The 25,328-nt window shown below is 37.2% G+C and overlaps 2 protein-coding genes across 2 annotated transcripts in view; one reads left to right on the top strand and one right to left on the bottom strand.

Annotated features, from left to right (window-relative positions):
• RSPH14 (radial spoke head 14 homolog) overlaps positions 1 to 25,328 on the top strand; it is a gene marked incomplete at its 5' end in the record, with an annotated part of 93,606 nt that overhangs the window by 47,519 nt on the left and 20,759 nt on the right. The window lies entirely within an intron of this gene.
• Positions 1 to 25,328, bottom strand: part of GNAZ (G protein subunit alpha z) — a 67,101-nt gene that overhangs the window by 37,549 nt on the left and 4,224 nt on the right. Inside the window, exon 2 of the mRNA XM_082774433.1 lies at positions 4,919 to 6,186. Coding sequence (XP_082630559.1) covers positions 4,919 to 5,641 — 723 coding nt within the window. The 5' untranslated portion in view covers positions 5,642 to 6,186. The remainder of the gene's footprint in view (positions 1 to 4,918; positions 6,187 to 25,328) is intronic.

The raw sequence follows: 25,328 nt of genomic DNA, 5'->3' as shown, positions 1-25,328 counted from the left end.
TGTCCTCACCCCCCCAATTTTTAACATATTTCTTAATCATTATTTCAACACATCTTCAAAGACAAGGCTTGTGTATAGGTTTTATCCAATTCTGTCAGCAGGAAACATGGAAGATACTGTATTCTTATAGATTGTTTGCTTAATTGTCACAGTAAGTTATGTTTGACAGTGGATAAGTTTCATTTAATAGTTCTCTTCACCATAGTTACTACACTAGGAAGCATTTTAGGAACTCAGCAACCCTATTATTTGTAGGTCTTCTTTTCATGAGTCTCCATACAGCAGTTCAAGTGATCTGTCAGTGTAGGTTCTCTTTTAGTTTAGCTATCAGAGCTGTTTAACGCTATTGTGTATTCAGCACACCTAGAACATGCAGTGCTCTCTCAACAAAGAAGTTATGGTTGTGTTTGGATTTAAAAAAAAACAAAACACCACCACCACCACACAAAAACACATAACTACAGCACAGAAAAATGGGCCAAACATAGTTTTTTTTTTTTTTAAACACTCCCCCCCCCCCCTTTTTTTTTTTGTTTTTAAATGAGTACATAGTCAAGATCATCCTGAAATGCTGTTAGTAGCCCTCCTCCTCTTTGCCACTTAAGTGGGAGTTTCAGGAAGACAACTGTTCTCACATTTTTCATCCGTGCTCTTATTTCTCCGCAGATCAAAAATGTCTGTAGATTTTTATTTGTTTTTATATCAGCAAATACTTGGACAGCAGTTACGGACACATAAGAGCTGAGAGACAATATAATTCTTAAGAGCTGAGAGACAAATAATTCTGAATTTCATAATTCAGTACTGCTATAAGTAGCAGCAACAAAAAACATCAGATTGTAGAAAAAGAATTTAAAAAAAAATCATAGATGAGCTCTCCAGGCTTTCGGAATATATTGATTTTTCTCCCCACAGTCTACTTCTTTTTGATTTTTAAATCTGAAATGCAAGGCAGGAAGAGTCTGAAGAATTGCAAAAAGCCAACATTGCCCTAGTCAGTGTCTAGATTTAAATAAGAGATGTTTTTCTCAGCCCCTCTGAAAATGAATAGAAAGAATTAGGGGCAATGTTTCTCATGTCAAGAGGAGGTTACCAAACAAAAAATCAGATACAGTGATCTGTTATGAGGCAGCGTCAGTACCAAGACAAGGATGCACAGACAATGAAGCACATGTCTGCATGTAGGACAGCAAATGGTGAATCAGTTCGTACAGTACAGAGAAGGAGATGGAAGTGCAGTGGATTAGCGGAGGGAAAAAAAAAAAAAGCAGTACAGAATAAAAGAATTAGGAAATACTACATACAGGATAAGCTATACTAACAAAAGCAAACAAGAAGAAGCTAATTCAAGCAAAGCTGACAAGGAATTTGTAGAAATTCTTCACACACACACCAAAAATTTGCAAAAGTCACTTACGGAATTAAATACTCATTGAATAGGCTCAGACACATGGACACAATGATGGAAGTACAACAGAAATCTAGACAAACCTGAGAATGCCACTCAAAATTAGTTAACCTTCTTCTCGCTAAAGTAATTTTCTTTGATCTGATATTTCTCAGGGCCTTTTATTTTAGTCGTATGATGTATACGTGGAGTTGAAGATGACTGAATCCCCTAATCTATTAAATATTATTTCAGATCTAGCTTTAAAATAAAAACTTAGCAGGATTCCAGTTCCTCTTTACATCAAAGTCGCATGCAATCAAGGCTCTTAACAGCAGTCAGTACAAACTGAATCATAAGAAAAGCTCAAAAAGAGTACCAGAAATGAATATCTAAATTCCAGATACTGACATTGGTCTTATTCATCTCTCTGGATTCAGTGCATTTACTACTAACATAACCCAGTGGAAAATCTGGGATATGATATTTCATTTACAAGTCAAATTCTATGATTAAAACATAATAAGATTAATTTATTTTCTAGCCACTAGTTTGGGATGTCTGTACACCTTGCTGAGATGCAAATACCAACATGTCTATATACTTCAAAAGGCATAAAACCTGAATGATTAGCCACATAACACTCGTAAGATAATTGTTTTTCCATATCTGATTGCCTTCATTAGTTTAACTACAGATCTGCCCTGTCACACTCATTAGGAATTATTCCTTCCTACATTCCTCCCAGAGCACTATCAAAAGACGCTGTTGATCACAGCGTAGTAGTCAAAAACATTACTGTGACTCACAAACTAAATATTAGAACTTGTCTTAGAGATGAAGAGGAAGAAGAGGTTATCTGTATTTAAATTCAGTTTCCCTTTAATAGCGGTTGAGCCTATGGGTACAGAATAAGGTGTTTTATAAAGGAGAACTTCTTAGTCTTTAATTTGAGAATTCCCAAAAATTCAGTCTGGCACATTTTCCCCCAGTCTAAGTGTTTCTCAGGCCTGCTATTCATGGATACCAGCAAACTGTAGCATTGGTCAGCAGAACGTGAACTCGAGAGTGCCTGCAGTGCTCTCTGCAAAGCAGAAGTTACTACAGCGTACAAATCCAAACTGATCCTGGCATCGGAACGTCCCAGGCATGCTCCCCAAGGCAGGCAGATAGACAATCTACTGTGTAAGCAGTGACCACAACCAAGACTGTTACGAGTAGTATTACGCCTCCACACAACTGAAACTACATTGCCTATTTATTTTCAAAGCATTCTTTTTTATTTCCCCTTGAGTTTTCATAGGCATTTAAGTAACAGACCTCAGAACAGAAGCATTTGAAGTTACTCATATCAGAGACACATTTCTCCCTCAGAAAAGTTGTTACATTGTAGTACTGACAGATTTTGTTCTTTCCCTGCAGACTGGAAGATGAGTGTTATGTAATCCTGCACAATGTTTAATTTAATGACTGTACATTTTTACTTAACATGTAGATATGTGAAGTTGCTGGAATATTCAGATACTTGCAGTTGAATGCTCAAAACGGAATATATAAAGCAGACTGTTTTACCTAGAGTAAGCCAAATTGAGCATCCAAATGCTAGGTTAGGTTCTCAGTAAATATTCTACCTTCAGATTTAGAAGCATTATTTGCCATTTTTTCTGGAAAGGAAACATGAAATCGTAAAAGTTACATCCTGTGCCAAATAGCATTTAGATGTGATGTCTGGTGCTAAGTCTAGAATACATTTTAATCATGAATAAAAGAGTTTCACATTAGTGCAGTTCTCCCCTTCTCACCCTTAATTCATCAAGAGGATTGTTGTGCACGTTTCTATTCTGGATAAGTATGATGGCTTAATGTGTTTGCAAACAATTGGACTTCGCTTGCTATTCTAAATCACGAGTTTGGGAAATTGGGGGGGGAAGTACATGGCATCTTCGGATGTTTCCATGATAGCTTATTTTCTTACCAAGAAGAGAAGGTCAACTATTATCTTAAATATGAAGGTGCCCGTTTTTCTTCCACAGCATAATTTTTATTCACTAAAATGTTTCTGTTTCCTATTCTAAGTCTATTCATAGGTACAAACATTTTCTCTGGTAAGATAGAATGTTAACTAGGAGCTCATAACGAGCATTCCATTTGCAATAAATTGGAAACATTTGGTCAAAATTCAGCTTAGGCAAATGTTCTTGACAATAATATTTTTTTCCTTGAAGAATCATAGAAAGTGCATGCAAAAGGGATTCAACCATATAAGGCAAGCTTGTAAAACAAAAGGATTATTTCTGGAAACTATTCTGTAGTCTTGGTTCAAACCTAAGTATAATTGCTTCTCAAACTTATCACTTAGCTCCTTTTAAATAAGAAAAAAAAAAACTCTGTAAAAAAAACTATATTAGCAACCAGAAACTGGCAACCTAAAACCTTGACAACGGAGTTAGAAGTACAAATGGATTGAAATAATTTCACATCATTGTATGAATAATTATAATAGATTGTATAAAATGATACTTTAACAACCAATTTCCTATGTGCATGGGATGTGCAGGGAATAGCTTTATGTATTATCTTCAGTGATCTTCTCATTTTATGCTGGTTTGGGGGGGAAGGAATTGGTATGTAGAACCCAGATCTTGAACAGACAAGACTTCACAGAAGAGTAAAAATAAGCAAACAACTTTTTAAGTTAACTTTTTGCTTTTACAGTACAGACTTTAATTCTTCCTAAGGGCGGCTATTTTCAAATGCAAATAGAGCATGTTTAGGAACCACAAGATGATAAAAATCATTCTATGTTTCTAGCTAATAAACTCCCATCTCTTAAGCACATTTTACAAGGCTGTCAAACAAGAGTTTAAATAAAACCCTGTGAAGTTCAACTCAACCAAAGTAAATGTGATAGCAAATATGTAGCTGCGTACATGTAAGTGTGCTTAAATATTTCCATAGTTACTGTATTTGCATGCTGTGCAAACCAGAGACTAACAATAGCATTAAAGGGGAATTAAACAGAAGTAGTTATTCATTGGACAAGGCAAATCAGCCATATAGACAAAAGCAAAGAACATTTTATATTTAAGGTTCCATTTTAATTAAAAGCTGTATTTGATTTAAAAAAAAAAAAAAAAAAAAAAACTAATTTCATGTTATCCCAAATCCTGATAAAAATCCTAGAGACAAAAAGAAAAAAAAAAAGAAACAAGTTTCACTATTTTAGATTCAAGGTTTCCTAGGACTCACAAAACAATGCCCAAATTAATCATCCTGTACACAAGGATATACACTGTCATAAGTGATATTTGAAATAATGCTTAACCAGATAAACTTGAACATATAGCAAAAAGCACAAACCAAAAATTTCTGCTGTCATTTGAGGAGCACCTCAATAATAACATCAAACAATTACATTTTTAAAACCTATCCAATTGGGATAACTGTCTAAACAAAGGGAAGAGTCCGAACACTGGGGAGGGAGAACGGAAAAGATATATCAAGGGAATAAGGAGCAGAAGATGCACTTACTGTTTGATTATCTTCATACAGCTTCAAGTCATATCCACTCAGCTCCACACAGAAAATTATTGCTGTAACCCCCTCAAAACAGTGGATCCATTTTTTGCGTTCAGATCTCTGTCCACCCACATCCACCATTTTGAAAGTCAGCTCTTTGAAGGTGAACTTATTTTCTACAATCCCCGTGGTCATGTCCCGAGAGCGCAGAATGTCTTCCACTGTAGGGATGTAGTCCAGTGCTGCGATCCTTTCTAGGTCATTTAAGTAGTATGCAGCATTATCCTCTAGGTGGTACTCGTTGGAGCGACAGAAGCACTCCTGCACACCAGGGTCTGCCCAGAGCCGTTTCATGACTCCCAGAAGCTCAGGAGTAATCTCGCCCTTGCTCTCAGCTGGGCCCGTCAGGGCAAAGAGCTGTACAGCATCATATGCTCTGTCAGGATTGTGAAATTCTATCTTAAGGGTGGCTAGAGCCCGAATGATGCGTGTGAGGGAGTCAATTGCATTATAGATAATCAGAGGTTTGTATTCCTTGCAAGCCTCCAAGTTAAAGCCACCACTGTGAATGATTTTCATCTGCTTTACAATAGTACTCTTCCCAGAATTGCTGGTACCCAGGAGAAGGAGCTTGATCTCTCTTCGTTGTCGCTGACTTTCAGAGCGCAGGTGGCGGTCAATCCTCCGGGACCGCCGCGCTGCCTCTTTCTCCTCAGAGCTTTGCCTACATCCCATGGTATAGCAGGCTGTTACAGAAGGGAAGGGCCGGAGATTGTCTCAGTTTCTTCAAGTCTCCGTGAAAGATCTGTGGTGTCTTCCAGCTCTCGTGCCAGGTACACCTTGTACAGAAAAAATCCAATACCTACTGGTCCAAGAGGCCTGTACCACCTAATTCAGTTCCAGCAGGGATGCAAACATGTGTAGATAAGCAACCACAGAAATAGTCTCTTCAGTAGATCTCATGGCACTCCCCTTTCCAGTGCATAAACAGTGGCACATTCCTGTTACTGAAGGGACACTTCCCTTTGCCACAGTTTGGCTAGGTCCATCCAATACTCTTTTCTGTTCTGCATAATTATTTTGCTGCCTTCTGTCCAAAGGTAAGGAGCCGCACTTTCACCTTCTCTGCTCTAGCCCTCGTCTCCTAATTGTATTTTCTGGTTGCTGTGGTGATGCTGCTAGATAGCGCTGACGCTCTTTTCAGTGGTGCTGTACTTTTGTTTCTCTTCCTCCACTTCTTCAGCTGATCCAGTTCAGCTCAGTAAATCTATGCTTTCCACCTGCCAAACAATGAGGGGAAAAAATGAATGAAGTGAGCGACTTTGCTTCCTTGCTACTGTTTCCCAAACAGAAACTACAGATGGAAAAATACGTAAAGAAAAGCAAAAAATCAAAACCCCAGCAAAAATGTAGTGACAGCTGAAACTTGCAGACCTAAGAAAATGTGGTTTCTGAACAATAGTAAATCAAATCTCGTTTTCAAGCCTTCTGCGTTTTATTATCTAAACCTACGTGAAAACAAACAGTGCTGAGCTGTGTCCCAATTTCTCCCTCAGCAAGAGTTTATGGCAGTGCTTTTCCTGCACAGTCCTGTTCTGACTGGTTTTCCTGGAGTAGAAAAATGAAACAGTCACAACTACTTTTCCCAGTCTCTCTATTTATATCAATATCTTGTACTCAGATGTCCTCCTGAGTTTTCTTTCATCTTTTCCGTTTTGTTTGCACTGAACATTTGAGTAACTAAATTAGGAAGCAAAATGAGGTGATTAAGTTTGCTTCATGATTTTGTGAGAGTTACTGATCTTTGCAGAATTCCACAACATATCTTCCTTCCCCCGGACACTGGTACAGTTAAATATACTGCCTGCACCTTACATAATCAATCAAGTGATATACTACTATGACAAACTTTGTAAGTTTCTTCCCATAGCGATAGTGTTATTAGGCCTCTTCTCCTCCATTTTTACTACACAAGTTCTGAGAGGTAGCGAAAGTGAACAATGACCAGAAGGCAAAAGGTTCATACAAAAAGCACAGAAAATGCCATCCAAAGCAAGAGGTGAAAGCTTTGCAGTGATTTTTAGAGCAATTATTATTTCCCAAATTAGGGTTTAAGCCTACTAGTTAGAGCTCTGCGAAAGGCAACAGCAGGAAGCAGTTACCTCTCACAGAGGGAAAACACATTGCTAACAGCTGATTGGTGACAACTTGCCTCTTTTCTAGGAAGGGCTTGCTGCTCCCACTGAGCTCTGAGCATGCTGGGTACCAGAAGTCACAGCTTCCAGCTCCTCATCATATGCTGACCTCAGCCCACTTTGGCACCTATCCTGCTGTCTGCTTGCTTGCATCTGGAGGGTCTTCAGTGGTTTTCATTCTTGTTTTTTTCCCCAAACTAGACTGCATGCCATTGGCATACCCTCAGAGTAGGTTTTGACCCCTTTCTTAACTCTACTAAAGGCATATAATTTCCATGACATTTTAATAAGACTGTCTCTCAAATTCCCTTTTAAATGTTGCCCTAGAAACTCTTCAGAGGTTTTTCCTGCATTAACTTACTAGCATTTCAACGTAAATGGGACAAAGCATCAAAATCCATACTGAAAAGGATGATTCCACACTGACAGGAAAGGGAGAGAATGATCCAGGCCAGATTATTTAATATCTAGCTTTCATGAGAAAAAAAAAAAAAAAAAGAAAAAAAAAAAAACTACTTGCTTTGTTTTGTTTGTCACTTACCTTGCTTTTACTTTCTTAAGCATAATGACAGCATTTTTAGTGGGCAAAAGATATTTCAGCACTCAAAAATAATCATGTGTAGTTAAGTATTTGCAGTGGAGCACTGGATTTAACAATGTGTTTTTCCTTTTCTGACATCAGTTACATTGTGGGATAAGATTCACTTTTATAGATATACCTTCTATCTGCCAGCCTGATGTATCTCATTCCTAATTGGCCACACTGCCGTAGTTGGGAGGAAAAAAATAAAAACACACACGACTTCTATTTCAATATAATGTACATTAATTAAAACACAGTTTTATAGCACATGCCTTGTAGGATACTGTTTCACTATTGGGAATTTCAATTCTGCATTTATCTTGCCAAAAATCAGCCATGAATTTCAGCAAGATCTTGCTTTACCCTTCCCAGAAGTGCCACCATAGTAGAGGAGTTATACCAAATAATAGTTCAAGCTAGATTTAAATGATATTACTCAAGATACAGTACAACAGAAGAGCTTCTTCAGGGCAAGAGGGGAAGGGGGCTTCACAGAAATAGATAAGGACAATTACATCAGCTGCAGTCTGAAGAAGGGTTGTATAGTTGAAAGAGAGAATAAAGCTCAGCTGTTTTAGTTTCCTAGCATCTTAAATTTTCATGAAAAAACATATTTCTTTGAACATTTATAGAGGGAGGGGGGTGGAAGAGTGGAGGTAGTCAATTATATATCTAGAATTCCACTCCTCGGGTAGTAGGAACAAGTGTAATGATCTCAGGCTACCCCATTTAACAAAAGGTATTACTATTCTTCTGCCATTTATGCATTAAATCATTGTCACAGTTGGGCTATCCTAATCTTAGTTTCTGTCTTTTGCATAGCTTTCTCCCTAGAGATTTTTAAACTTACTGATCTCTTCTAGTTTATGATGGGCTGGCACGTGGCAAAGTAGAGTCCACGCATCTGTTTTCAGATCTAAGTCCTCACAGCTATGCGTTCCTGGGGTCTACAGTTCCGTAACAGCATCTTGGCACCTGGCAGGTTCTCCCAACACGATGCATCCCTTTTCAGCAGTTTTCAATATATATATGATGTGAAGCATGTGCGTACAAAAGGACAAGCAAAACAATCATCGTTAATTCCTTTGCATCAAAGTGAAAGGTGTAAAGACTGGGCAGCTTCAATGGCTGAGTTTTATGGATTTGGTCCTGAAGTTTCTTGAGACATTAGCCTGGGACAGTTGAGCTTGCTATCATTCACTCTTAAATACTTTCACTGATTCTATATTTATCTTTAAATCCCTTCCTAACTCTAACCCTGCTTAAGGCAGATATATAGTTGAACCAGTGTAGACCTGGATAAAACTCATGACTACCAGGATTAGTCAGCACAGGTCAGAATGAATTGGTACCATTGTACTGAGAAGAGCATTATATTGAAAAAGGTTAATAGAACTCGAGTAAAAAAAAAAAAAAAAAAAAAAAAAAGAACATAAGAAAATCTTCTTCCTTGCTGCCTTCCTACGAGGTTTCTTTTAATTTCCATGGTCTAACACCTGCCTGCAAATACATCCCAAATCCATGTGCATAAAATCAGTTATGCTACAACAAGCCTTTTACAGCAGCCAACTCCAAAAATGAACCATGACAATCTTAATCTCAGTTGTTCTAAACTAGCTGTCCAATCTATACATAAGGTTACCTCCACATGACAGTTCAGAGTGCTTGTATATGAACCACAGTGCATGGGCAGACTTGTAATTTAAGCATTTTGGGTACCTTCAATTTAAAGAGGTTTAAGTCTTTTGCTCTAAATGCAATACCACCTGATCTAAAATGCTACAAGTCTTAATATCAGCTATGGTTATTTAACTAGTTATAAAATTTACTTTTCTTTGCACTTCAGAATGAAATTAACATATGAAGAACTTGTTCATAACCACATGGTGTTACATATCATTTATTTTATTTGGCATTAATAAATAAGCAATAACAGAAAAAGATAGAGTAGCACCTCCTTACTGTAGGGACACCCTGGAGTATGTAAACATTGTGTAAAACAGTTTCACAGTACTCAGTTTCCATTTTCTTTACTTCTAGTCACTCCTATCACATATATTCCCATGATTTTTGTCACTGTGTCAAGTAGGAATACAGTGAGGTGATTACTAAGAAACAGTATCACTGCTCCTGTTTTACAAGGCAATAATACAGTTAACTACAGTAAGAATACTAAGCTTTCCCACTGGCACTGAACAGCATCTTCCACATTCATAGTTGCTACTTCATGAAATTTTTCTTTTTTTTTTTTCTTCTTTTTAAATAAACTATTTTGTAAACTGCATTTATTGTTCTGGCTACATGCAGATTAACTTTATTTTAACAGTTTTGCTATTTCTTGGAATACACTTGTAATACAGGAAAATAAGTAGCCTAGATTTTGTTCTGTTTTAAATCATATTTCATATTAAAAATGCAAGTGTTTAATGGCTTTAAGTTCCTGATTACATAAAAGCCTTTTCGGTTACTTTAATGGAAAGTGATATTGTCTCCTTTCACAGTGCACACGTCTGTCTAAATTTACTTTAAAAACCTTTAATCTTTGAATGACCACATTGTGCTGTATATGAGCATCTAAACCAACATATATGCCTTTCACTGACAAAACATATTTGTTCAATCTGATGATATATGTGGGCTACCTTGTCATAGCTTAATGGGTATCTCTTCCCACAAGAGAAAATTAACACGCCCTAGACTAACAGGGATTTATTTCAGTTAGTAAAGTTCATTTTTGGAGTGGGAACACTACTCGAGCAGAATTCTGCACTGGTCAATTATATAAATCTATTGAAACCCATTTAACCAAACAGACTAGCATGTACTTCTGTCCATACTTTCATAGACAATAAAGCAGGCATTATTGCTGCTTTCATACCCAGTTTTCCTCTTTTTCCCCCCATCCATCACTTCTGTCTTGCTCAAATTGTGTTTGCAGCCCTACCCCTTATCTCTTCCCTCAGTGTGTTCCAGAGTAATTGGGAGGAATGGCACCAAAACTACAGCAAGTTGTGAGAACTTCCCTAAGGAAAGAGCCAAGTACTGTCTCTTGTTGTGTTAGCTACTAGCACATTAGTAGACTGTCAAGCTACCCTGAAAGATGCCCCTTCCCCAGGATTTTATTGAAAGGAAGCGGCTCCTAGGCTTAGGATAATGCCAGTGGCTGTTACTATCGTAGTCCATATAGAGACTGCACACAGTATGCAGCTAGCAGCAGGAATTTCAGAGGGCATTACAGACATAAAACTATATTCTCTCAAACATAACCAGTACCAGTAGTCTAATAGTTTAGCTTTACACCACCGTCCCTCCATACACACATACAGAGTGTGTGGAGGTAATCTTATTCAGCTTTTTGCAATACAACGAACCTAGTAAAACAGATAATGCATAAGGTTTTTCCCAGTAATACATAATTTAATAAAGTGAATTGAAATTCAGAAAATTGTGGCAAAACTTTCCATAGCCATTTTAGTTATAATTGCCAGCCATCTTTTTTTTAAATTCAGCACCTTAATACAGGTGTTTCAGAATGTATGCTACCAGAGCAAAGAGAAAAAAGAAAAAAACGTAGCCAAGCTATACTTTCGTAGTTTATTGGTTCTTACTGCTTCTTCTTTATCTACACTCAGAAGATGGATTGGTTTAAACAACATACTGCACTGGAAGTTTGGAGGTAGCAGACCTCCCTGTTTGAGCACTTACCCATTTAAAAGCAAATGCAGGCAAATCTAGCAAAAAGTAGCACAGCGCATATTTAAGACTTACAAGTGTAAGCTAACCCAATGTAATCAGTTTCTAATGATTTCACACATCCTCAGAGGATTCCAGCACATTAACAAAACCTTATTTTGACTTGTTTTACTTTCAATCACTTTTTGCACTATTAAGGAAAGAATAAGACATGAGTTTGATATACAGGGAAATACTCAAGGTAGTTCACAGAGGAAGAAGCCAAGAGTTCTATTAAGTAGGCATCACTTCGATAGGAACCGAAGCTAACAAAAAATGGCAAAGTCAAATCAGAATTTTAAATCCAGAACAGATGTCCAGACACTCATGCAGTACAAATTTAGAGTTGAAATAATTTCACAGAAGTTAGTTTACTATTTAATGTAAGTAATTCAAGTCTGTTTATTTCAGAATAAAGTTGCTTTTTTACAGCAGCCACAAACTTTACTAACATTATCCTTCAACTACTTTTGAAGTCTAGAAGAAGAAAGGAGAAAAGCTAAATGAACAAAAATACAGATTTTTTTTCTTTGTGAATCCTCTTATTTGACAATGCAACTTTTTGCAGTTGGCAAAATAAATAAATATTTGCAGATCTCTACCCTTAAATAATTATGAAAAATTCTTATTTAAAGGAAAATGGCTTGGGCACTTCTGGATAGAGTGCCTGGGAAAAAAAAAATAATTGTTTTGTCTGTGCTGAAGAAGTTGAGAACTTCTCTTTAAAACCCTTCTAAGCCTCCAAACTTTGAGCCAGGAATATCACATTACAGAAGTTGAGCTCTGTGGTGTGGATGTGTCTTTGCTATTCTCACAAAGCAAGAAGTTAGAGACCTTCCAAAATTTTAGTTTTAGCTGGATTAGATTCATTTCCAAATAGAACATGTACAACAAGAGAAATTGGACTAGACAGTCTAGATGTTTATGAAAAAAATGAGAGAAGATGAAGGGAAAAGACTTTATAGTAAGGAAAATCAAAAATATTTCTTATCCACTAGAATGTCTTTGACTCCAGAGCCAAGAGCATAAACCAGTCCGATCACGTACTTCTTGCCTGCAAGTATTTGTGAAAATCCCTGATGCTCTATCTTTCCACACAAAGGTAACATCCTATTATTAACAATATTCACCTTTTCCTTTGAATCCAAGAGTTTCAAACTGAAACTGAGCTGTACAGATATCAGGCTGTCATCTTGTGGTAGAATCTAGTTTAGCTTTATTGGAGAAAATCCTTTGTGAAATTTAAGATATCTTAGAAGAATATTAAGGATTAATATTCAAGTACCAAAAGTTATATGTATTAGTTACAGCAAAAGTTTTAATTACATATTCATACATTATAGTGCCATCCAAAACAGAGGTTGGATCGGATCTAATGATCTAACAAGAGAACGCAGCAGAGAAAGCTGTCGTCTTTATAGTTTGTTACTGCAGTTAAAATGCATATCCAATTAGTCAAATGACTGAAGAAAGAAGTTACAGTCACGATTTAATTAACCCTATGTCAAGCTGGACTACTGAGTTCTACCTTCTTTTGCCATGGTGGCTCTTTGTGCTGTTCATTCACTCAAGTCTATCTTTTCAAAGGTCGTAGCTTGTGATTTTTGTTTCTTAGATGCCCAACTAGAGGTACTGCTTGTGATCAGAAAATGCAACTCTAATAGTAGCTGTTTTTAATATATACGAACATATTAAACAAAGTCATCTTTTTTCACTTGATCCATCATGATCTCTAAGAAATTGAGCCTCATCTCCCTACTACCTTCCAACAGCAGGAACTACTGCTTACAGTTCTCATCTGCTAATTCTCATTGCGATTTTATATAAATACTCAGACCTTCTAGAATTGCCACCTGGGCATACATATCAGAAGGAAGTTTTGCAGGGTACTCGCAGAGAACCCAGAGTAAGTGAGTACTCCATGCAGTCCTTGTATACCTATCAGTATGTAGGCTTCACTGATAGAATATAGCATCTCACTGAAGAAAATCTATTATATATTTGTAAGCATAAACATCCCATCTTTCTCTTTAGTTTGGGAAACATCCTACGTTCTTCAGCAGTATCCAAATACAAGTTATGCTAGTCAATGGTGTCCACTAGCTAACCATATCAATCCCATCAAAGTTTAGCATGTAGTCTCCATCCAAGTTTTAGAGAAACATGAGTTGATACTGAAAACAAAGTATACTCTATAAACCAAGTATTCAACCCCTATTTTTACAAGGCTAGATTGTAATCTGTAGTTAACGGCATTCACGTTTGCACCAGTGCAGCTAAGATCAAGATCACATTAGAGTACAAGTACTAGTTAGTTATTTTGCCTGATAACTACACATACCTCGTTTCCTTCAGGACATGGGAAATAAATCACATAAAGCATTAATACCAAAAATACTATCACCACCTGGTAGGTATTTTAAGTCATGACCTGTTTTAGCAAGTCCAAACAACCCCAAACTAGTGTGAAAAAGAGAGAAGCAGCGTCAACACAACCAGTATGTAACACCAGCTGCTTCTTGGACAGAGCCAAAAATACAACAGTTCTGTTCTGAGTTGCGTTGATGAAAGTAGTGGTGTCAGTGACTGTGTACAGAATCTCCTGTGCTTCATAGTGATTTAACTAAGACCAGACTCTCCCACAGCAGTCATTTTAGAATTGACCTTTAGACTTCCATAAAGAATGAAATATTACAAGAATATTACAGTGTGTCTAACAGTGGGTGTGCAGGAAATGCTGGCTGCTAGACAAGGGAGAGAAGAAACAACACACATGGCAGCTGCTTTAGGGACATACAAACATCAGGCCCATTTAAAAATTTGTAACACAGCAACAAATGAAAAGCAGCATCCACTCAGTGCTAGCATCAGTGTTTTGTAAGCAGCTCAGGTGATGACAGCAGCATAGGTCATGGCTTCATTAGAGTTCTTATGTAGTTTTTATCATCTGTGTTATTGTAGTGGAGGTGGGCTATTCATGAACTAAGACTCATACACCACTGGAAAAGGGGGTTGAGGTTTAGGAGTCTTACAGAGCTTAAGTGGATGACTTTATTACATTAAAAAAAAGTAAACATTTAGTTTGGTCATGAATGCAGTAGCAAGTTTGCTATTACTTGCTCAACCTTACTGCATGCAATAACTTCTGAAAGCAGGGGGAAATTGTGTTAGAGCAGGAGAAAATTAGAGGGATTTGAAACAAGATTACAATATAACCTTGTAAAAGGAAGTTTCTCTGCCTGTGCATAAGAGGCCACATAAGAGAGCAAAAACATGTTTGTAATAAACTGTTCCAATGACAAATGCAACCTAGCAAGAGGTCAAAATCAGAATCTAGAATTTAGTAGGAATCTGAGAGCCTGGGTACATATAACAGTGTCCTGAAAAGAAGGGGGCTTTGTTTGTTTTAGAAGTTATAGGATTTAAACAGCCAGCGAAGAGTCAAAGATTGAAGCTCTAGTCCAAGCAAGAGGCAAGGAAAAGGTGCTCCAGTAAATAGGAGCCATGGAAACAACAGATGAATTTTATCTGTCGTGATGATTAGGAAAGTATCTTTGATAACACCATACAGGAGAAAAAAAAAATCACAGTTGTGCTTGTACGTTTAAGAGAAAGAAACCAGACAAGAGGCAAAGATTAAGGCAAAGAATGGGAGAGAATGTCACAGAAGCCAAGAAAGATGTATAGGGCAAACTGAAAAAAATATATAAACACATAAGCCAAGAAACTTCCATGTCTATGAAAAGAACAGGGAAGGAATAGGAAGAGAAGGAAAGGCATGCTGAGAGGAATGGATGGATACATCTTACTATGTCATATTAGACAAAATCAGGAGGAATTCGTACAGTAAAGAAAAAAAGCTGGTAGACAAGGATTGACTCAGAACTTGTAAAGATGGATCTGCACGTATGGAATTTAATTACACTAGAAAAATAAAAGGAGGAAAGAATGAATCTACAGTGGAAAGAGTCATTTGGGTCATCAGCTTTCTGCCAGAATGGTTTAGCTGGAAGAAAAGCCATTGCCAAGAGTGAGTAAAGGCTGGAGGTAGACATTGCAATGAGAGACAGAGCAAAGTTTTGGAAGGAGGAAAGTGAAATAAGAAAGTTTCAGTAGAAGCAATCAACAATGAATTCACAAAAAGGCTGTGTGAAAGCATGGGATGAATGGACTGGAAATGTGATAGTTAAAGTTGGGAACCAAGCAACAGAGAATGAGTAATGTTTCACAGAAGTGGGGAAAAAAAAAAAAAAAAAAAAACAGACATAGGTTGAATGAGTATGCAGGAGCAGCAAACTATCAACAAGTGCTGAAGTCGAAAAAGGAATATTGGAAATACGAGAACAGCATACGGGAGTTCAGAGAGAGCTTAAAAAGCATGAGAAGAAAGAGCAACGCGATACAAGAAGGGCAAAGAGCTGATCCAAATGGAAAGGAGTAGAAGAGGAAAGCAAGACCACAAAAGAATAAAGCCAATCATTGTCATGATGATCTCTGATTTAGGGAAGAACGTAAAGTAAACCTGAGAAACATGCTGAAGCTATCATCCTCACAGCAAGACATAACATTGCGTAAAAGTGCTGTTCTTCACACAACAGGAGAAAGAAAGGAAGAAACGGTGCAAATATCAGCATAAGGGACAGGGCTGTTATCAACAATCAATTTGGTGGGTAGGTTAGAGAGTCATTTCCAGCCTTGTGCCACATATGATGTTAATCGTATGAGCTATATCAGAAGGGAATTGTCGATTTCCTAGGTTCCATCTTAACAATTCAAATTAAACATGAGTTTATCCTCAGAAGGGGAGATAAGGCATGGAAGAAGTATTAGATCACAGCCCAGGACAACAACAACAACAAACACATGGCATGCGCACACACACACCAGGCTAAACAGAATCCACTGTTCTATAAAATGTGACTCATGGGAAAGGACTCGTATGCTACCAAGCACAGATTACAGCTGCAGCCTACGCATGGTCTCATTCTGCTTCTCTTTTGAAATTCAGAAGCTTTGACAGCATTACAATCCTGCTGCATGCAAGAGCTTCAGCAGATACACCTCAGAGAGCTGAGCCCTTACCATAGTTACGCTCCCTCTAATCCAAAGGAGCTTTTATTTATTTAAAACAAGCTGAATGAAGTTGTCCATGATCTGGGTGCAAAACAATTTCATATCAAACACAATCTAAAAAGCAGATGTACTTCTACATCACAAAACATACATGTAGCTCTGCAACCAGAAGTGTTTAACATATCAGTACAGCATCACACAACAGCCAATTAGCTCCTGGTTTAAAAATCTAAGCTAGTTGTTTTTGTACATTTTGCTTTGTCATCTAGATGCATAACATTTTATGTATAAGGTAGTACTACAAATGAGTTTAGCCTTGAATGATGAAGGACAGTGAGCACTCTTATGGCTTAAATTCAGTGCAAACAACTCTAGCAATACTCTTAGCACATTTTTCACAGCTCATCCCCTGAAGAGATGTAAATTTCTTAAATATGTTAGGTATTTTTTCCATGTTCAACCTCATTTTTTCTACTAAGATCAAGAATATTCCTAGTTAGCACTAAATGAGGTTGCAATAAGAGCTGGAGGAACTCTGTTTAAGTAGTTGTGCTGCAATGGCAGCCTAAAATAAGCAATACTTCAGAGTGGGAACATTCCCATTTCTTCCTCAGCAGAAAAAAATACCACTGCTATTGTATAAGGGAAAAATAAGAATGAAGTGCTATGGTTATGATCTACCAACCATGAAAGGAAGGATTTTAGTTGACTTCCGTGGGCATCGATATGAGTCTGTACCTTGTTTTCACCAACAGGACAGAAGTAAATGTGTTGCTTTGTATTTTAAAATATTGCTGGCAGGTTACTTAAATGCTAGCAATGAAGGGAGTTTTACTGATGAAAAATTACTATTTAGTGCATGATTCACACTCTTCTTGTGTATGAATATCCACAGCTTAAATTTTTTTTTTTTTTTAAAGAATAGATATGAACAGTCAAACTTTCAGCTCCAGCTTTCTATATGATCTCATCATTTACTGTATTATTAGGAGATACAAAGCATGATCAGTATCATCGCATTTTAAGATTCATTTCTATCTACATGCACATGTTCCAAGCCTAGATTCTGTTGGTATGTATTCTGTAACATTTGTTCTTTTAAGATTGACTAGGCCTGAACAAATCTGACCGTAGAGAGTTTGGTCATTAGATGACAAAAACACTCAGGATACTTTCACACATTCTTAGGGCTATACACACTTAATCGCAATAACACTGATCACTTTCATGTAATTCCAAGAATAAGATTTTTGTCTATAACTAAAATAAGAGAGTAGATATTGTCTATTAGTTAATGTTCAGTACTTTTAAACTCCATAGGTAGCGAAATGAACTGCTAAGTCTAGTCATCGTATCATAGAATCAGAGAACAGCTTGGGATGGAAGGGACCTTAAAAACCACCTAGTGCCAACCCCCTGCCATGGGCAGGGATGCCACCCACTAGATCACGTTGTCCAGGGTCTCGTCCAACCTGGCCTCGAATACCTCCAGGGATAGGGCAGCCACAGATTCTCTGGGCAGCCTGTGCCAGTGCCTCACTGCCCTCTGAGTGAAGCATTTCCTCCTAAGCCTATCTTCTGAGGAAGCTTGCATGGACTCGTTATCTGGGTAGTTGTAGCAATTTAGGAGTGCCATGGTTTAGATTTGGCTGTACAATGCTGTCTTTTTCAGCCTCAAGCAAGCCTATAAATACATGTAGTTACTTTTCCCCAAACCTTAAAACATACAGTGGATTTTGGTTCATCTCTAACAACAGAAAAAGAAAACATATTATCACATTTTTTCCTCGACCATACATTTTGTTATTCTTCACCTGTGCACTGGTAACTGGACTACTACTATTAGTAGTAGCAATTTTAGTTCTAGACTTTGTGACACAGGATTATTTTGGTGTTTTAGTAACATGAAATAAGAGTGGTAATTACTACTGCTACTCAAGTTTGAGTTGTACATGAGCATGTTTTCAGCATTCAGATATTTTTCCCCTGTTACAGTTTGCTTTTGTTCTGTCTGAAAATCATCTCTCACTTGTTGTACAAGTTGTCCTATGTTGAGGTCAGAAAAGTTTCCTTTTGTCTCACACCTCAACCAGCATTATCTCCTTGTCTTCAAAGGTACTTAGTTATCTCACCATTTTGTGATCCTTATTTCATTCATTTTGTCTAAAATAAGCTCTTGAATCAAGTACTAAGAACTGATCTACTGCTACATTTAACAATCATAAGGACTAATTTATAGTTTTTTTCCTGCATTTAGCATTATGAAGAGCTTAAGTAAGAGTTTCACAAGCCAGACAAAGACATGACTGTAAGCACACAGTACCAGTCTTAACAGCAAGATTTCAAATGGTTGTTCTTCTTGCTCTTTATGCTCATTGACATCTCTTTTTGACTCAAATAGCTGTGATACTACCTAAAATTATCTTAAAGCTGAAAGGTGCTAATCTAGCCTTTATTCATTATTCAGCAATAAATCCTTAGGTTTTTCAATTCTCATTTCTGGTATTAGTAGTAGGCATAGTAGGTCAAAACAGTACAGAAACTATTGCAGCAAGATGGATTCCAGCTTCCAAATTCACTTTAAACCCTCAAAACAAGTTTACCCTCTAGGGGACAATACACACAATGGATAACAGAGTAATAGTTTGTCTTAAAAACTTTGGTCTCAGAGCTATCCTTGTATTCTTCCAGCATTCAGATTACTCAGCTAGGGGCAGGGTGGGGAGGTTGTCTGCATTTACAGTTGTTTGTTCTCAGCTACCCCTGGTTACATATCACACCAGTTCTTGCCTGATAACCACCCATAGCCTTTCAGGGTAATTGTATTTAAAAGTAAGAACATAGATTGCAGTATGCTGTGGTTCATTTACAGCACATCTCAAGACTTTTAAGTTGAGATATTGAAGCCAGTATCATAACTAGGAAAAGATGAATACTGCCTTTTGATGCCTTCAGTGACTCTTAAACAGCTTTTGCACCTTTACCGTTGCAAGACTGAAAATTCCTCACACAATTGTTCTTACAAGTAATAAGTCCTTATGTAATATCAACCCAAAAAGCTCAAAGTATTCTAGAAAACAAGAAATATAAAATTTCTTACCCCTCAGCACAAGGAAAATACCTCATCAGGCATTTTCCTACCTCCTCCAAAGGCAGACAAATGAAAGAAATAGCTAAACACTTCACCCACCTTAAAGCAATTGGAATTTTATTTCAAGCTCTACCAGCTGGCAGCAATCCCATTAAGAGGCAGTGCCACTGAAATCACACCCACTAGCAGTCTCCTCCCAAGCTATCTTTTGCACCAAGTACTTCAGGAGGAAAACTACAAACAATTTGAGTCATGCCTTTGCCTACTGAAGGTTCCACACATTAGGGAAATATCCACTATAAGTTTTAAATACTTTTCACAGAATCACAGAATTTCTAGGTTGGAAGAGACCTCAAGATCATCGAGTCCAATCTCTGACCTAATGCTAGCAGTCCCCACTAAACCATATCCCTAAGCTTGTTGTTTTAGAGACACAGGAATGGCATAGAAGTAACAGAACAAGACAGTAGATCACAGAATCACAAAACTGAAGGGGTTAGAAGGGACCTCGAAAGATCATCGGATCCAACTCCCTTGCCAAAGCAGGTTCCTTAGAGCAGGCTGCCCAGGTAGACATCCAGATGGGCCTTAAATATCTCCAGAGAAGGAGACTCCACAACCTCCCTGCGCAGCCTGTTCCAGTGATCCGTCACCCTCAGCGTGAAGAAGTTCTTTCGCATGTTGGTGCAGAACTTCCTATGCTCTATCTTGTGACCATTATTCCTTGTCCTGACCCCACAAACCACTGAAAAGAGGTTGGCCAAATCCCTCTGTCTCCCACACCTCAGGTATTTACGTGTGTCATCAAAATACAGATTTTGTCACCTTGTCTTTCTGGAGATATTTTTTGTCAGTCCTTAAGAAGGAGGTACAAGTTTTTCTCATATCTGCCATGAGGTAGTGTAAATGGGTGCTCTGGATACGAATAGCTTTAGCTGTCCCTTCACATTTTTTGTGTTGGTTGCAGAGTAGGGTTTGTTCATTAAGGTGAAATACTGTTTTCTGAAATCTTTTAAATATGAACTTTGTACTGCTTGTATTCTCTAGATCTCCACCTGCCTCTGGCCAATTCTAATACAAGCTGGAGAATTTATTTGTAGAAAAAAAATAGTATTCATAGGGATTTTATAACTAGATAACTCTGAAATACCATTTTAAGTTATATTTAAAAAAATACGGAATCTATAATTGATGATTCTGACAAAATAGATGCAGACACCAAGTGAACCAGGTGATGAGGTTGATGGCTCTTAATCTAACTCCATCAGATCTGTCTTCTTCACAACTTACGTAAAGACAGATAATAAACAACATGTCTAAAAAAATTCCATTTGCACATCAAGGACATGAAACTGTTGGAGAGTGTCCAGAGGAGGGCTACGAAGATGGTGAAAGGCCTTGAGGGGAAGACGTACGAGGAACGGCTGAGGTCACTGGGCCTGTTCAGCCTGGAGAAGAGGAGGCTGAGGGGAGACCTCATCACAGTCTACAACTTCCTCGCAAGGGGTTGTCAAGAGGCAGGAGACCTTTTCTCCATTAACACTAGTGACAGGACCCGCGGGAACGGGGTTAAGCTGAGGCAGGGGAAATTTAGGCTGGACGTCAGGAGGGGGTTCTTCACAGAGAGGGTGGTTGCACACTGGAACAGGCTCCCCAGGGAAGTGGTCACTGCACCGAGCCTGTCTGAATTTAAGAAGAGATTGGACTGTGAACTTAGGCACATGGTCTGAACTTTTGGGTAGACCTGTGCGGTGTCAAGAGTTGGACTTGATGATCCTTAAGGGTTCCTTCCAACTCAGGATATTCTATGATTCTATGATCATATTTCATTGCTGAATATGAACAGTGCCATTATAGATTGACAGCATTCCATCTGGCCTCCTTTACATAAACATTTACAAGCACTTTATTATTTTCTTGAATTGACTTGTTTATGTAAGCTTTCAATGAGTTCTGTGAATAATTCTTGACTGATAAATCATGAGAACATTAAGCATCCAGAAACCAAAATAACAGTCATATAGATAAGCTTGGATTAATCACAGACTACCTATATATGGAGACAAGCAACACCAAGAGTAAGATACTGTCCAAGAATACCAAAATGATATGTTTGATCAAAACAGTATGTTTGAAATTCTCTCTGATAATATTATCATGTTTCACCATAAAGTAGATAAAAACAGATTAATTTGGGGGAACTGTACACATTCTATGTATCACATTTATTCTGACATACAAATCAAATACAAGCATATACAAAGTTCAAATTTTATTTTTAAAAATACTTTTCAAAATAATTAAAATATTTGCCCAGTGTAAATCTGTATTATTTTGCTGACCATGTAACATGAGATGCCTTTAATGGCATTTTTATTAGTTGTGATCAGAGGACTGTTATTCAACAAGAATTTGACAGCAGGAGGAAGGAAAACACCTCAATTATTTTACCCCAAAGTTATTTTCAGTGAGGACTAACAAGTCATACCCCAGCAAGAGTTCTTACATTCATTCAGATTTTAAATCAAATTTAGCCTTTCTTTGTTCTGACAGCCAAACTTATCATTTGTCTCCAGTCAGCTCATTTGGTAAGCTTATTCAGGATAACACAGGGAGGCATCCCTAGCGTAATAAAAGCTCTCTAGTTCAGAATTACAGGCTGAGTATGGAATGAGAACTGCATAGGTTTTCATGGGCTTTCCTGTGCTTTCCCACTAATGGGAAAGAACAAGAACTCTTGCTTTTTCAGTTGGCCACTGCCCTGATAATATCAACCAAAATTATTTTTAAGCATTTAAATACAAATGTTTTCATGAACAGGGTGTTTTTTCTTTCGTTTTGTTTTCCTTTATTTCAAAGGTAGTCCTATAGATGATACTGGGTAATTGTTAATTGCTTGTCCATCTTAGAGGCGTTTTTTTGTGGGGTACTATAAACTTCCATTTAGTCAGCCTTTTCCATTTGATTCTTATGTAAGACTGGTGGAAAAGTACAGAAGCAATATAGACCATAGGGTCATGGAAGAGCACTTTGCAGTCTTTGTACTCACTTGAATGTGACTTGCATGAAATTCTCCCAGAATAAAATAACGTTATTAGTAGAATCATTCTAAGAGTTTGGTAAGAAGGAAGATGATTGTTCTGCTCACTGAGAAGTTCACCTATCATTTGTTAATTAACTTCATAGTATAATTCTAGAGTTCCATGTAATTGTGTGTCCAACTTTCCTTTTAAAGTATATTTTTGATATAATAGGCACTACACATTTCTTTCAGATCAGTTCTTACAAAAAATATCCTGCCTAAATAATTTCTGAATTAGGATATTGCAGTATTTTCTATTCGGCATTCACTGTTTGCCAGGATCAGAAGACATGACTGGAAAAGCAATATGAATTAGTCAAAAATACAGAGAATCTCAGATAGTTCTAGTCCAGTATGCTTAGTTTAAGATATGAATTTGGGAAAATGTTTTTTCATGATCCAACCTTCATTTTAGAGCTGTCTGTACCTCAGCATGAATTAGAAGTTTCCAGGTATGATCCCATGAGGCTATGATAGCAGTGGCTGTTCTTGGTTTCCTTGGCTGCAGAAGTGAGAAGAAGTGAAGAGTTGCTAGGCCAACAACACGACATGGAGAGACACTTTTCTTGTCACAGACCACGGGAATATTCTCTGTCAGCATTTAATTTTCCCATTTAATAACCCACTTGCACTGGCAGAGAACAGGACTGTATCAGAACCAATAAACTGAGTTCTTTTTCTCAGTGGTAGGCTATTACTTCACCACTGTTTTAACTTCTGTTACATAGAATTGCTCAGGATGGCAGTGTATAATCAGTCCTCTTTGCAAAAATGGAGAGTTGTCATTTGCAGTGTTAAGACAGAGATTCCTACTTCTTGTTGATGCTAATGCCTGATATTTTCATGTTTTTAGACCACTATATATTTAATCGACCTGTGGAATCAAAGACTATTGTACTGATATAGGAACTGTGCATTTCAGTCTAAAATCTGACCATATTTGAAACAACAAACAATCTCTAATCCCTTGAATTAATACATTGTTAAAATTAGCATCCAAGTATTTTTTCCCATAACTTACAAAAATTGTAGAAAGGCTTCAGTATTCTGTGTGTTTTTGTGAACACACTTGCAAAGAAAACAAACTTTATACATACGTAATCACAGTCATGAGGCAAAGTTCAGATCTGCTTCTGGGAACATTCACAGCAGAGGACTTATGCACATCAAGTCAGGGAATGGAAACAATATGATAATAGAACAATTGTTCAAATTTGAAGCTAAACTTAGAATTTGAAATACCATCATAAATGTCACTGAATTACAAATTAAGGTAAGTTTATCTGTTCACGGACATAAATGGATTGAAAAGGAGGTAAAAACATGTCTCTGAAATTACTGTTTAAGGAAAGAGTCTACCATTACTGAGCAATACAAAATGAAAGCACAATACCTTCTTACCAATTGTAAAAATATAAAAATATCTGCCAGTTACAAAATGGCTTCTATTTTAGCTCTCTGACTCTGCCAAAATTAAAAGACCAGGCACTGAAAGGCATCTTGAGAGAAAATCTTCCTACCAAGAGCCAGTTGCAGTAAAGGTATTTTGAAGGACACTGTCAACTCACTAGCAATACAGGGAGATGCTCTAGTGCAACAGAATTTATTCTTGTATATTTTAGTTTAGAATGGATTTGATTAATATCATATGCATTACTTTACATATAGATTTTATTTATTTACAATAAATAAAAAAGTCATAAGTGATATCAGTTTAAATCTTCTGCCAGAGCATAAATACTGGGGACAGTCAACAGCTGGTATACTTTCTTTCCTTATCCAGTCAGAAAAATAAGTCTAATTTACATATACGTGTAAATGGTTATTATATACCTCTATCCAAATAAAATAATATTTTGTTTATACATATGAAATATTCAAATTTTATGCCTTGGGCTGATAGGTACCCAGAGGAAAAAAAATGTAATAAAAAAAAAAAACAGCAAAACAGTGACATGAACTGTATTATTTTCAACAAGACATCCCCTGCATAATACTTAAGTATTCTCCTGAATCATATGTGTATTTCTCTTTTAAAGGAAGAGATATAATAACCAGGTACTTACCCTATCCAAACAGCAAGCCCTCTCAGAGCTAAACATCCAGCTGTGTTTCTGTTACCATGCCATGACACTTTCATCTGAATTGATTACAATACAGTTTCATTGTGTTTTTTCTTTTCACAACACAACTGTGTCAACTGTGTTTGTGCATCAACATTTGATATGCTGTCTGTATTTGTGTCACTGTGTTTGGGGAAGATAAAGGTAGTTATCCCAAATTGTCTCAATAAGGTTGGAAAATACAGAAAGCAGGCATGCAAAATAAGGGTTGAAACACATTGGGAACGCATGCTACAATTACTACCCATAGTAGTAGGAAAAAATGGATAAAAGACCTGTGTTACTATACTATTTGAGCGGAGTCCTTCCTCCACAGTAAAATGGCATTATTAAGATATGGTTAGAGGAAGAAAATAGTCTGCTAGCCTAGGTACTATCAAATAAAACAGGGTTGTTAGGTAGGGGTGGGAGTACTACTATGTTATTAAATATTTGTGATAAAACACGAAAATGTCATCATAATTACATAGTTAAAATTGGTTAATGCAATACAATATAGACAATAAGAGTGGCACTCATCTGTCCAGATTGAGCATATGCACG

Source organism: Aythya marila, assembly GCF_965140915.1.
Source record: "Aythya marila genome assembly, chromosome: 17".
In the NCBI taxonomy this organism is placed as follows: domain Eukaryota; kingdom Metazoa; phylum Chordata; class Aves; order Anseriformes; family Anatidae; genus Aythya; species Aythya marila.
This window is presented reverse-complemented; position numbering and strand designations above follow the sequence as displayed.